Genomic DNA, 13,479 nt, shown 5'->3' with positions numbered 1-13,479 from the left:
GGACATGTGCACACATGTGTTTCCAGTAAACTCCCTGTTCATGTCAATAAAATGTCTCTAAGGACCACTCGCTCTAGGTTTGCTCTACTTACTGCATGTGTTAGCTACGGACTTCGGCTCCTACCTAACACCTAACCTGTACCACTATCTGCACCCACTAGACAGGACCAGAGAATGAAAAACCTTCCCCATATAACTAAACATGCTAAATGTGTGATTCAGCCTTCCCTTCCCTCCTTTCCCCCCAAGAACACAAGATAAACTTGCCTAGTATCACACATTTCCTAGGTGATGAGGCACAAGGAAGATCTACTGTGGGGAGGCCCCAGCTGGCTTCACTTTAGGGGGCTTAAAGGCAAAGCTGTCTCCCAGTATCTACCTTCCTAGAAGGGCCAAGATCCCCCAAAGGGAAAAGCTAACAAGAAACATTCAGGAGTCAGTCTACCACAACTCTTATAACAAATTATTCAACTCTTATTTAAAATTAGCCAGAGAGGTAGCTAGTCAAGTCTGGTTCCTAACATCCACACCAGGTGACTCACTACTGCCTGTAACTCTAGCTCCAGGGGGTCCAATGCTCTTCTAGCCTCCCTCTGTGGGTACAGTCATGGGTGCACATACCCACACAGACATGTACATAGACGCATAATTAAAAATAAATCTTAAAGACTAAATTTGTTGTAGTACACCACCAGCCACCGTACTAAGAGCTGTATGTGTACATTTTGTAAGAGACATTATCCCTAAACACTGAGTATTGGGGTGACAGGTGGTGCCCACTGCCACATTGCTGGTTAATTGTGGCACTGAATGTGTGCTCAGATCTGAAGGTTTAAACTCACCCTGCTCCAAGGCTTAGGAAACATTGAAGAAGGGGCAGAAAGATTGTAAGAGCCGAAAGATGGAGAGCCATGCTGTGAAACGCTGTCTTTTGGATAACACATGGCTGTCGCACTCATGGTCACTCCACAACTGTGGCTTCCTACATAAAACCTGAACAGGATTGGGCTCTTCAACCTTCCAGCATGGATCAGGGAGGGGTACATGAAGCCATACCCCTCCTTCAAGATCTAGTGGGAAAGAGAATCCTAAGTTGCTTGTGCTCCAGTAGGCAGCCCCCTACCCTCATGTTTCTATAAGGAAGCCTAATTAAATGCAGTGAATCACAAATAAATATGAATTAAATAAAAATTAAAATAGAAAAACCAAACCAAACAAACAAGTTAGCTATTCCACCTAATCAGGTTGCCTCCCTTCCCAAAGAGGAGAACTGTCTGTGTTCATACATGCAAGCACACACAGTTTCAGGACTTGCTGTGCATAGATCTAGGGACACTGGAAACACTCTGTACCAGGAACACTGACGGATCGAGCAATAAACACACACACCATTTATTATTTGTAATTCAATACTTTTTTCTTTTAATTCATACTGCACTTCCATGGCTCTAGCTACTTTACATTAAGATTTGGCTTCGTAGCCTTGTATGTTTCTAGGTACTAGCAGTAAGTTTTCAGACCTTGCGCACAGCGCCAGGCAAAGTACAGTTAAAGATCCAAATACAGACGGCCAGACAACTCAACTGCAACCAACTTGTGTTCTTTCCCATGCTTGTGGCCCAGTGCAGGTGTTGGGGGCTGCTCCCTCTGCCTCACCCCACTCCACCCCGTATCAGGATTATCCAGGGGGCCATCATGGCCTCTGATCCATCCCTCCCCACCTCAGAATCTAGGTTTAGTGAGGGGGAAAAAAGCACCATGGGTTTGGGAAGATGGTCTGGTCCATGCAGAGTGGTCTGGCCCTAGAGTGCAAGGTAAGATGTGGGGTGCCGCACATTCTTGTTGGCAAAAGTGGATTTTTTTTTTTCTGTGCAATCTCCGCACACAACACAGAAGCCAGGGCCCACTCCCCAGACAGCCAGTAGTCCTGCCTGGAGCATGGGTGGCCATTTTGTTTCTGCAATGTCTTATTGTGTTGAGAGAAGCAAGGATGACCAAGGGACAGAGATAACAATGTCCATCAGGCATTCGCATGTTGGGGAGATCGTCTGGCATCGGCAAATCTTGGCAGGCAAGTGCTTCTCGCCAGCAGCCAAGGCTCCAGTCCGGGCTCCCAGTCCTGCTGAGGACCTCCAGTCACAAGACCCCTGAGCTGTTGCATGAAACATCAATACAGGGAGCTGGCTGAGCCCGTCACAATGGCTGGAGCAGGAGTGAGGTAACGAGGCTGGGCAGAGAGGTGGGCGAGGGAGCTCTCTACACCATGTGCAAATTCCTGGTTCACATCAGGAACGCAGGGGCGTTGAAAGATGGCCTTCCAGAAAACACTCCTCTTGGACCCAAATGCATCTTCTGGAAGAAGATGTGGAGATGGGAGGGGGTGGGGCCAGCCTGCCAGAGGGTGGGGGATGAGGATCAAGAACGGCAAAGCACGAAATGATTGTCCCATAGCTTAGAGACAGGGAGGGGAATAGAGTCAGGAAGAGAGTTTTGGAGTGGGCATGCAGAGCCCAGGTGTGTAAGGAGGGCCACCACAGCCCTGCCACCTGGGGGAAGAGAGAAGAGTGCTAGTTCTCCTAGGGCCCTAGTGAGAAGGGCTGGCTTTGGCTGCCCTGCAGAGCTAAGGAAGTGGGATGGTATGGCACAGAAAGGACCCTTCTGGGAGCACAAATAAGTCCAGAAAGAGTCTCTCCCTAGTCAGTCATTTCCTTAACACCTCATCCTAGAGATGCTGCTGCCTATGATATAATAGGTTAGCCCCAGCACAGGTCAGGGGCTATGGATATGTACAGAATCCACTTCTGGAAAAGCTTTCCTCTTGGGGTCTCCTGGTCCTCTCTACTCCTTAGTGCCAGTGCCCTAATTCATCCAACCCCCAACAGGGCTTTGGCTGAGTAAAAATAGAAGTTCTAGAATGAGGAATGGCTTCTCTCCATTGTGCCCTTCATCCATGAGGAGGAAATGAAAGGATTCACAGTGCCTAGAGATGGAAGATGGGCTCATTCTAAGACAGAGCTCCTCTAGCCATTGACTGCTTCCTAGCTTAGACAAAGTCCAATGGAAGTTCCCTTCCTGAACTAAAATTAGGCCAAAGAAGGAAGGAACATTCTCCCAGGTTAATACTGAGCAACACTCTACCTGCCACTGGGACTCCCTAGCCTCCAAGAACAAAGCTCATCTTCCCTGGCAGGCCATCTTCTAAGACTCAGAACTCCCAGTCTTTCAGTCTCTGGCCTAATCTCCCAGTCAAGGCCAAAGCTAGAACCTACCTTACGAGGCAATCTACCCCAGCCTCTCCTGTTTATGAGTGGATCCAGAATCTCAGTGGTGGGGAGGGATTCGTCCAAGGTCACACTGATTCTCCACAGCATAGTCAGGACTCAAGCCCAGGGTTCTCAATTCTTAGTTCAGTACAAGCACTCTAATGTTTTCCCATATGGATCTTTACAGAAAGATTTGTGCGTGACCCAAGCATACTTACATCTATAAAAACAAAAAGCAAAAACTGCCAACCTGAAAAAGTAGCCATAAGGTGCTAGCGTCCATATTCTCTTATGGACAGCTAGTTACTCACTGGGCTCTTGGCCAGGACTCTGTGTCATGTATTTGTTTTACTACCAGATGTGGCTGCAATGGTGAGTTCCCTTGACTAAGGGAAAACTGTTGTGCTTGGGGATGAATCAAGTTGTTAGTTTTCTACTGTTTTAAAAGCTTAAACAATTACTAAAATAGAAAGCACTCAGAAGAGAGCCAAGATTCTTAGAGGCCATCCTCTATGTGTATATATAGTCTCCTGGGTTGAGATCATCAGAAAGCAGGAAGGTTCCTCTGACAAGTTGGGTGGCGCTTCCCTCTTGCCTGCTCCTCCCCTGAATGATACTGAGGGTCAAGAAAAAGCTGCTCTCTGTGGCCAGGGCTACTTCTGTTACCTTCCTTAACCCTCACAATGAATACCTTTTAAGTCATCCTAAAAGACCCATGGTGACTTTAATAATTAAGCCTAAGTAAATAATTATAAATGCAGTAAACTGGAGAATTTCCATTTTCTGCTTTCAAAGGTTTCTGGGAGTACTTTGGGCTTCTGGCTATTCCAACAGGGAACTGCCTACTACCTGTACCATACCTCCTCCCCTTTGTTTCGAGGCCACTGACCTTCACCAGTGTCTCCCTCAAAGTTCTAGGCAAGAACCGGTGGCAACCAGCTGCTTTGGACTTATGTCCACTGTACAAGGATCACAGTGAATCTGTTTCCTAACCTCTGCTTCCCTAGTCGGGCAGTGGTGAGACTAGCTAACCACTGGAGCCTGTTCTTCCTCCACCAGAGGGTGATGGGGGCATATATCCTATTTTCTGATTCTGCCTTCTGAGAAATACCAAAACCAATTTCTCAAGAGACTGCAGTCAAAGCCTTTCTTTCACCACCAAAATAGGATGTTCAAGCAATTCTAAGAGAAGAATATAACTTTCTCATGGGGGCAGACAATGGGTAACAACTTGCTTCCTTTGCACTGATATTCTAGGAAACCTGGGGTATGTTCTGCTTCTTGCACTGAGAAGTCACAAGCTTATAGAAGCTCTCTTTGTGAAACTGGCTGGGATGCTTTGCTAAGGATCTGTATGAGCTCTGCCTGATGCTGGCAAGACTCCTTTAGTCATCAGATGGAAAAGCAGTAGTTACCATAGAAGGATGAATGTGGCCAGAAGGGCCCCTTGCAATCACAGAAAAGCATAAGTCTCAGTGGGCCAACACTGAAAGGGCCCTGGCAGGCTCACGTTCCTTACCCAACATCTTCCTTCTACCTGTACCTCTCTGGGGCCAGAGACCATAAAGAGATTTACACACAGCTGTCAGAACCCCCACTCCCAAACCTGAGAAACTCAGGACTGAAATGGGGATAGATTCCATTTGGCCTTTCCCTGCCCAAACACATGCATCTGTGCCAAAAATCTCCCTCCAATGGCTCAGACTTTTCTATACACAGTGACAGAGTTGCCTCCACTGCTAATATTGGTTCTTCACCAAGAGTAAATGATGCTGTCAGCCCTTTTTGGCTACTCTGCTCACTACTCACAGGATTCTGGGAAGACCCTGAAATCCATGGTTCTAGAGCACTGTCTGTCTCTCAAAGCCTGGAGGGACAAGGATACCCTGACTTATCCTGGACGTCAAAATCACAGCTCAAAGGGAAGGAATTGAGAGCCACAGATCTGACTTGTTTATAACCACTAAAAGAGGTTTGTGTTAACAAGGTCAAAAAGGCTCCACCCTGGCTAATAAACAATGTGCTCTTAGGGCACAGAGAAACAATAGGACTTTAGGCACTAAAAAGTGACACTTCCCCCAGATCCAGCCTGGGAGAAGACCAGAGAGAAAGGGAGTGGGAGAGTTAGAAGTTCCCAGCCCTTATGGGGTCCACAGCCTACCCAGGTCAGAGGAAGGTGCAGGGGTGGCTGAGGAAGATTCCCCTTCAGATGCCAGTGCTTGGGACCCTGCAGCTCCACAGCCCAGGCCCACAAATACAGCCTTGCCAGCTGTCACAGTCCTTGCCACCTGGCTCTCAGCATGGTCCTAACCCATGGTCTCCTGGGGAGTCTGGATTGGGCTCCTGCCCTCCATGCTTCCGGTTCCCAAGAAGACCTGGGGAAGCACTGGGTGGGAGAAGAACAGTTTTTCTTTTATTTGGAGACAAATCAAAAGGGGATTAGGGAATGAAGCACCTGAAGCAATGCCCCCTTGATACTTCTTTCGAGGTCCAAGGGTCTTCGTAGGCATAACTTTGGCTCAGCAACATTTCCCTTCTAGGAGCCAAGAGTGGCCAGCAAGGAAGGGGTGAGGAACAGAAGATGGGAGGAGGATCAGGGGAAGCCGGTGCTGAGAGGTGGTCCCTGCCCTCCTCAGCCCCTCCACGGAAGGAAAAGCGCTGCTCTGGCCGGCACAGGGGGCGGGAGGTCCCGCTCCTTCTCCCTGGTACATAGGCATTATCTCTTTTTAAAATCTGTATATAATATATATTTATATTCTGTATATATATATATTTATATATATTTATAGGGTCTATGTACATGTATTGCACAGGCCTCTTGCAGTCACTCCTGGTCCTGCCTTGTCAATGATAGTGGTTCCTCTTCTCATCACTTTCAGACATGTAGTCCCGGGACCTGATGCCGTTTTGAAGATTGATGAGCGAGTCCTTCATCTGTAAGACAGTGTTCTCATGAGTTTTCTCTATAAAGCAATGGCTGCCACACCCCTCTACAGCAGGCCGCTGACCATGCCTCAGATCTCAAAGGAGCAAGGTTCCCAGGGGGCACAGCCTGAGGCAGAAAGGGGTCAGCTAATCCAGCACTGGAAACCCAGACATAGGTTGACGGAGGCTTAGGGATCTGTGACCCTCACATCAATGAATTAAAAACTCTCTAAGCATCCAGTTGCTTTAAGAAGCCATGTTGGACTACAGCTTACTTGACCTTCAACCGTGATCCTGAATTCACCTTCTGCCTATCTCTGTCCCAGCCTGTGATGCTTTCCTGCTCTTCCCTACTCTAGACACACCCAGCTGTAAAGGGCCAAAGCAAACACAAACTTCCTAAGGATCACAGTCACCTTTCTCCTTCCTGGCTACAAACAGCATGCACTCATGCTCTGGGATGTCTCATCATTAGCTGGTTTGCTTTCTGCTTGCTGGAACTAAAACCATCAAGCAGAGAGGGGACAGCCTCTTAATGGCCCAGTATCAGGGAATTCACATTCTTAGGCCATGGGATACAGTCTAAAAGGGATGGCTCCAATGGGAGAATCCTCAGGTGGGACATTCAGCAGCATGTCAAAACACTGAGTTAAGATGCTCTGACACAAGAAAACATCTCCCACGATCTGTTACACATGAGAACTCTTGGCCTCTCGGCCTCATCTACTGCTTTGCTCTCTCTGGCCTATATTCACCAGTCAGGAAGCAAAAAGGGTCTATTTATAGCTGTTCTGTGCATGTCGGTATGCATATGTGGAGGCCCAAGGACAACTTGAAGGAGTCAGTTCTCTCCTTCCACCATGTGGGTTCTGGAGATCAAAGTTAGGTTGTCAACCATGGTGGCCAAGCACCTTTACCCACTGAGCCATCTCTCTGGCCCCTCAAAGGAACTGGACACATACATACTCAAGAAAGACAATCACTGTACAGGGGTTTCTCTGTCCAAATGTCTGTCCTACATCCTTGCTATAAAACTGTGTGTTAGTTGTTATTTTGGGGAATCCTTGTGTTTCTAGTACTCCATAGAGGAATAGCTTTAAAATCAGAGCAACGGATGGACTAGAAGAACAAGCAAGCAGAAGATGTCAGGAGGGTGGGGACAGAGATGGTGAGATTCCTCAGTTCAGGAGGGAAAGAGCTCAGTCTTCTAAAATGAGAGAATGTGGACATCTCACCTGGTCAAGAAGCATCACTGAGGATTTGATGATCTCCCTCCACTTTTGGAGCTCTGTATCGTGGTACTTCTGTTGGGACTCTAAGAGCTGGGCCCATTCTGTCTGCGACTGGGGCAACCTGTTGGGTAGAAGAAAGGGTACCCCAGCAGCTGGAGTTATGCTCAGTGGGCTGGCCTGTGCTCCCAGACCCCTAAAGGATAAAGAGTCACATCAGAGTGCTTTATCTTCTGCTCAGTTCCCCTGGGTCCCCAATGTCTTGAATCAGAGGTGAACAGAAGTTCTAAGGGTAGATTTGCAGAGCTGGACTGAGGTAATCCCAAAGGTTGTCTCTGAGCATGGGCAGTGGAGGAGTGTCAGAGAACTGGAGGCAGGAGTCAGGGCTCAGCACTGGGACGAGTGGAGGTAGAAGCAAAGGGGTGAGGCCTGTATTACCTTTCTTGGAGCCTGAGACCCTGCCAGGCAGTGAGGGTCTGTGTGGTATATTCCAGCATCCACAGCTTGTAGAAGAGCATCATGTTAAGGATGACCAGCAGCACCAGACTGAGAGGGAGAGAGAGGGAAAAGCAACAGCAATGAAACAGAATCTGGGCTAGGGCTCTCCCCTACCCGAGGGCCAACCTGCCCACTGGGCCATCCCAAGCATTATAGTGAGGGAGTGAGGAGGTCAAGGAGGGAGGCAATGGTAGGAGAGAGAAAGAAGCAGTCTTGTCAACAGGGGTGAACACAGCAGAGAGCCATGGAGAAGCATGTGAGCAAAGGTACTGAAGACACTGGAAGAGGGGACACAGGCACCTGGATCCGGGCGCCTGGGGGAAGAGAGCGTTAGTGGAGAGGAAAAGCAAGGAGGTAGGGGAACAATCATAGAGCCAATACCTGAAACAGATCCTAATGGGAGCAAGGAAGAAAAAGGAGGGAGGAGGCAGAGGTTAGACACAGAGTATGGGGAAGGAGAAGATATGCACTTCAATGGAGCAAGAGAACAAGTGAGCATCTATGAGAAATACTAGAAGCAAAGTCACAATAGATGGGGAGACCAGGCAAGGCAGGAAACAAGGGAAAGTGGCTTTAGATTGAGTCTTAGTTTTTCATGGGGGAATAAATAAAGACCCAAAGTTATGACACAACCTAAAGGGTGGGACTGAGGGAAGAAGTGGATGACTGATAGATGCTTTTCTGAAGCTACAAAGCCTTCTCTCTGGGTCTATGATCTGGCAGGGATTGTGGGGACCAGCTGAGGCTTCCTAGGGTCTGAGTAAGAGGTGATGAAAAGCAGACAGGAGCAAGCTGGGTGTGGGAAGGACAGCCTGATTTGGGGCAGGGGGGGAAAGACTGGAGGCCATGAGGAAGAGAGAAGAGAGACCAGGGAAATGATCTTCTCTCAGCCTTGGTGGCTGTCTAAGCATCTGTGACAAGCTCATGGGATAGACAGCAAGGGATGAGGAGAGCATTCACAGCAGGCAGAACTGGGCACAAATCTTAGCACACCACTAAGAATTTCTTAAGTTTGACCACGTTTCCTACCATTTCTGAAACTGTTTTCCCAATAGGGACATAATACCTAACCTGCTTGGGTTAGTATAACCTCAGTGCGCAATACTGTCCTGCCTCAAAAGCTAGTTCTTAGCATGAGAAGAGGAAGGACGTCTATACACTGGAAGAAAGAAAATGGCCAAATTGGAAAGGCAAAACATACAGGTGGAGAAAGGGCCAAGACCCAAAGCAAAGCTTATACTCTGCATTAGACTGTTTAAAGTCAGCGTGTAAAAGTAATGCCCAATTTCTCATGTGTGTCTTCAGCACTGCGAAAAGAAGTGCTCCTTCGTCTGTCAGCTGCTGGTCCCTAGGGCTATTCTGGGTTCTCCATAAGAATACTCAGCTTTTGTGTTGAATTTCAATGCCACCAACTATAATAGCACAAGCTGAATCATCTGCACACCCACCTCTCTTCAGCATGTGCTGTGCACCACCTTCCGGCCTGCGTTTGGGTTTGTGTTTATAATCCTGGTGGTGCTAAGTAAAGGTCAAGCAATACTTTCCAGTGCTGTCCGAGGAAAGACTTCCCCAGTGCTCCAAACAGAGGAAAAGAGGTGGGAGGTTGAGTCATCACACTAAGGGCAGATGGTAGCAAAAGCCTGGCAGACACAGGCAAGCTGTGCTGTTGGTTTGTTCTAAATGCAGGCTATGGGCAGAACCCCAGCCTGGATTGTGCTGTGTTAAATCACGTCTATTCTAAACTTAAAAGCCCTGAAGTGAGCTGACACCTTCTGTAGGGTTTGCTCGGGTGAATGGGCTTTCTCTCTACTTAAGGAAAATTAAAACACAGAAACAGGTTAGATACAGAGCTAAGCCAAGGGTGTAAGGGTGGATGGAGTCTTCTATTTACCAACATCCAATACCTGACATGTAGTTTTAACAGTGGTGCCATGAGTCACATTACACTGATGTTCTAAACATGAGTTTTATAGTTGCTTTATTTTGTAATATCCTGCTTTCTTATGCTATACTCAGAAGGATTTTGTACCTACTTTCATGTTATGTCTTAAAGATTAGTTGGAACCCTGATGTTCTCCACAGGCTTTTCTCCTGTGAGGAATCACCAGGGTAGTCCCTGGTCCCATCTCTGCCACACTCTGTACACTATATGCAAAGTCTCACTTATACCCAAGGCTTTAGGTTGTCTTCTAAGCACGAGGTCCCACATCAACCTGTTCCTTTCAACTGGATAGTTCACTGAAACTCAGACACTCCTGGAGCTTGGCATGTCTTCTCTGACAACTTTCCACTAAACTCCAAATTTCTGTTAATGAGATAACCACCTACAGTCCCAGCTTACTTTGCTTTGTAACATAACCCAAGAGTTATTGAGCCTTTCCATCTACAACCTCTCCACTCCAGCTCTTCATCCCAGTCTGTCAGCCTCTCTCATGGACATCACTCAGGAGTACAGGAGCACCTTCCCTGTCCATCCAGTCTTCTTCAATCAGTTCACCATATGACCACAATGCTAATCTGACCATGTCACTTGTGAGCTTCCTCCAGTTTCCTGAGAGTAAGGATGGGCCCTCAGTCTATCTCACTGAGAATGCTTCCTGGAGAGATGGGGAGGAGTCACAGGAGGAAGAATGACCTAGAGATGGTCTGGTACCTGGTGTGCAGAAGGTAGGGCCCCTGTGGGCATCTTCTGTACCTCTCCTCCACCTCTGCCATCTACACTCTTCCTAACCAAGGAAGGCATAGGATTGTCAGGCAGTAGGCTGAGCCAAGTGGAAAAGCTGTCCTTGGCTGGTTAGCTGACTCCTATTCAAAATGGTTTAGCATGTCCTAGGCACTGATGACAGACAGCTAATAGGGTTTTCCTACCTTGTGCCTTCATTTCCTTTGACTTCCCATCACCCCAGGTCAAATTTATGTGAACCTATGGTTTTATGCCATGTCAGTTATTGATTAAAGTATATGGTCTCCCTGGACTCTATCCTTTGATTTTGTCTGGCTGCTCTGCCAAGGCTGAACTCTGTGAGTGCATGGCTCTAGTGTTGGGCACAGAGCAAACACTCAGAGCATCTCTTACAGATAGACTCTTAAAATGCCCTGTAGCATCTGTCAGTCAGCATGTATCCTACCTAGGATGGGTTCTCAGCATCCTGCCTCTCACTCACTTGACACTGAGCTCCTAAAAGGCATGAATACTTCGTACAGCATTTTTTTCTAGATGATTAACATACCAAAGTACTGAGTAAAGCATAAAAACCTAGAGAAGGCAACAAATGACAGACTGAACAACAGATCCAGACATCAGAGGACAAAGGAACAAAAAAGTATGGCAGGAGGAAATGTAACGAAGCTCCTATGCCTGAGAGATGAGGATGATTTTCCTGCATCAGCTGGGAAAGGGAAGTGTTGGGACCAGTGTGGGAGAATAGCCTGCAGTGCCTTACACGCAGCTGATAACCAGCAGCAGCTTGGACACACTCTGCAGGTGGAAACCGTTGGGAGTGTCCTCGGGGATATGCCGTGTCTGCGTGGAACCTGTAGGGGAATAAATAAGCCATCATCATCACAGTCCCCAAGCCCACTCACTGCTCAGAGGACCCTGGTCAAGCAAGAATCCTGAGGAACCATGTATGATGCTATCACAGGGATTATTTGATGGACACCTCCAGCCCTGCAACAGGAGGAGGTGAGCTCTGCAAGGTCAAGGGCTGGACCAGATAACTACTGGACAACTGAGAAAACAAGCATATCCATGTAGCTAGGATATACAGATAAAGAGCAAAATGATCTTGGGCTAAGGAAGAGGCTAGAGGCAGGTGGCTCTAGCCCTGGCTTTATCCATAATCAGCTACATGATGCTGGGTAATACAAGTAATCATTCTCAGAGTCCGTTTCCTTAAATGTGACATTAGTCACAAATGTTGCATCTAAAACTCAAAGCAAAGGAGTGCTCTGGTGGGGAGTACATGAAGACAGCATTCTCCTCTAGTCCGCATGCAGCTGTGATGAACTCATGAATGTGCAAAGCACAGTTTATAAAATAGTTCATCTCTGGAGCATGAGCTTCGATTTGTCAAGGTTAGGTGACATAAGTTCAAGATTACTTTTTGTTATGCAGTGCACTTAAGGGTTCAACGGGGACTGGGCAACTTTAAAGGGCAAGAAGAGTAGACAGCATTGGGAGTGCCAGACTTAGTCCCAGATTCAAATTATGTACAAATTACACTCAGGGTGCAAAATGGCTGTGCATATGTATGCTCCATCCCACAGCCCTGATCTACACCACCATCCCCACCTGGAACATACCTGCCACGTGCTTGATCCTGTGGCCCACATCTTCATCAGTGGGTGTGGTGACCGGGCTCATCACCTCTTCCAGGTGAGGCACCCGCAGGTGGGCATGGGGACGCTTCCTCCTCCGCACTGTTGAGGGTTTGTTGGCTTTCTCCTTGGGAGACTGTCTGTGCATCTCAGCCAGGTAGGTACTTTCTGTTTTTGTTAGCTCAGTCTCTGTCAAACACAAAAGGCCCACATCAGAGGCCATCTTCCCCTGATGTCAAATCAACCTGATGCCCTCTGGAAGCAGCATTCTACTGAAAGCATGTTCCCACTACTGTATCCTGGGAAGCTGGCCCTCAGGGATGCCCACACCAGGAATTTCTGAGGTCCAACCTTACCCAAATCACTCTGGGTTGTGTTTAACATCGCTTAGAGTTCTGTGTTCCCAACATCGGCACCCCCATATAATGTAGGGCATATCACACACTTTCTAAATAGATGCGTTCATATTTTTCTCATAATTAAATGGCTCAATACTAACATGTAAGATTGGTTTGAGGGTGGAAGGAATTATAGACACCCCCTCCCCCCTTAATGATCTCAAAGTTACAAATATAGTCTCTTGAAAGGTATACATATACACAGACACATCAAACTTGATACTCATTTTAGGGACAGAATTAGGGACCCCAAGAAACCATTGTATGGTTTCAGAGTCTCCTCTGCCCCCTTAAGGGAACAGCAACACAGGCCAATGAGAACAGTAGAACCCACCTAAATGGCGGAAGTAGTCCTCCAGTCCACTCCAGAAGTTCTTCTCAATGAAGGTTTTCACAAATCCCCAGGGCTGTTTTCGATAGCGGAGCTCTGTGGAGACCCTGTGGAACAGGCCAGAAACAAGACGGGTCATTTCGTGGGGTGGACTTCTCCTACTGCAAAAAGGGAAACTTGTCTTTAAGGCCAAGGCAGGCTCACATTTGTACTATACGAGTTCAAAAAATTTTTTTTTTAATTTTCTTTTTTTACAATTAAAGTTACAGTTTTAACAATATGCAAAATATTACAGTAATTCAGATTTTTTGGCATAATGATTACAGATTTGATAAATACATTTTGTATCTCATAATAGCGATGAGGATTATACAAAAGCTATTAAAACAATTATGAGAATAAATTCTATTGTCACTTAAGTATCTATAGCTATTTTCCTTTGCGTTCTTCCAGAATGATTTGTTCTTATTCTTTACCTTAATTTGAGGGACTTCAAGAAGATACTTGTTTTTTTT

General features: G+C 47.0%; 1 protein-coding gene across 18 annotated transcripts in view; it reads right to left on the bottom strand.

Moving 5' to 3' along the window:
• Nucleotides 1-1,395: 1,395 nt before the first annotated feature.
• Gramd1b (GRAM domain containing 1B) overlaps nucleotides 1,396-13,479 on the bottom strand; it is a 264,481-nt gene continuing 252,397 nt past the window's right edge. For 14 of the 18 annotated variants that reach the window (XM_029560137.1, XM_029560138.1, XM_029560135.1 and 11 more), the window contains 7 exons: nucleotides 12,968-13,071; nucleotides 12,221-12,424; nucleotides 11,359-11,449; nucleotides 8,297-8,308; nucleotides 7,856-7,963; nucleotides 7,424-7,541; nucleotides 1,396-6,197 (listed from right to left, as the gene is read on the bottom strand). In XM_029560137.1, the coding sequence (XP_029415997.1) occupies nucleotides 6,108-6,197; nucleotides 7,424-7,541; nucleotides 7,856-7,963; nucleotides 8,297-8,308; nucleotides 11,359-11,449; nucleotides 12,221-12,424; nucleotides 12,968-13,071 (727 nt within the window). In that variant the 3' untranslated portion in view covers nucleotides 1,396-6,107. The remainder of the gene's footprint in view (nucleotides 6,198-7,423; nucleotides 7,542-7,855; nucleotides 7,964-8,296; nucleotides 8,309-11,358; nucleotides 11,450-12,220; nucleotides 12,425-12,967; nucleotides 13,072-13,479) is intronic. The other 4 variants (XM_029560139.1, XM_029560136.1, XM_008826031.3 and 1 more) reach the window with 1 other exon arrangement.

Source organism: Nannospalax galili, unplaced genomic scaffold (genome assembly GCF_000622305.1).
Source record: "Nannospalax galili isolate Female #2095 unplaced genomic scaffold, S.galili_v1.0 scaffold229, whole genome shotgun sequence".
NCBI classification, from domain to species: domain Eukaryota; kingdom Metazoa; phylum Chordata; class Mammalia; order Rodentia; family Spalacidae; genus Nannospalax; species Nannospalax galili.
This window is presented reverse-complemented; position numbering and strand designations above follow the sequence as displayed.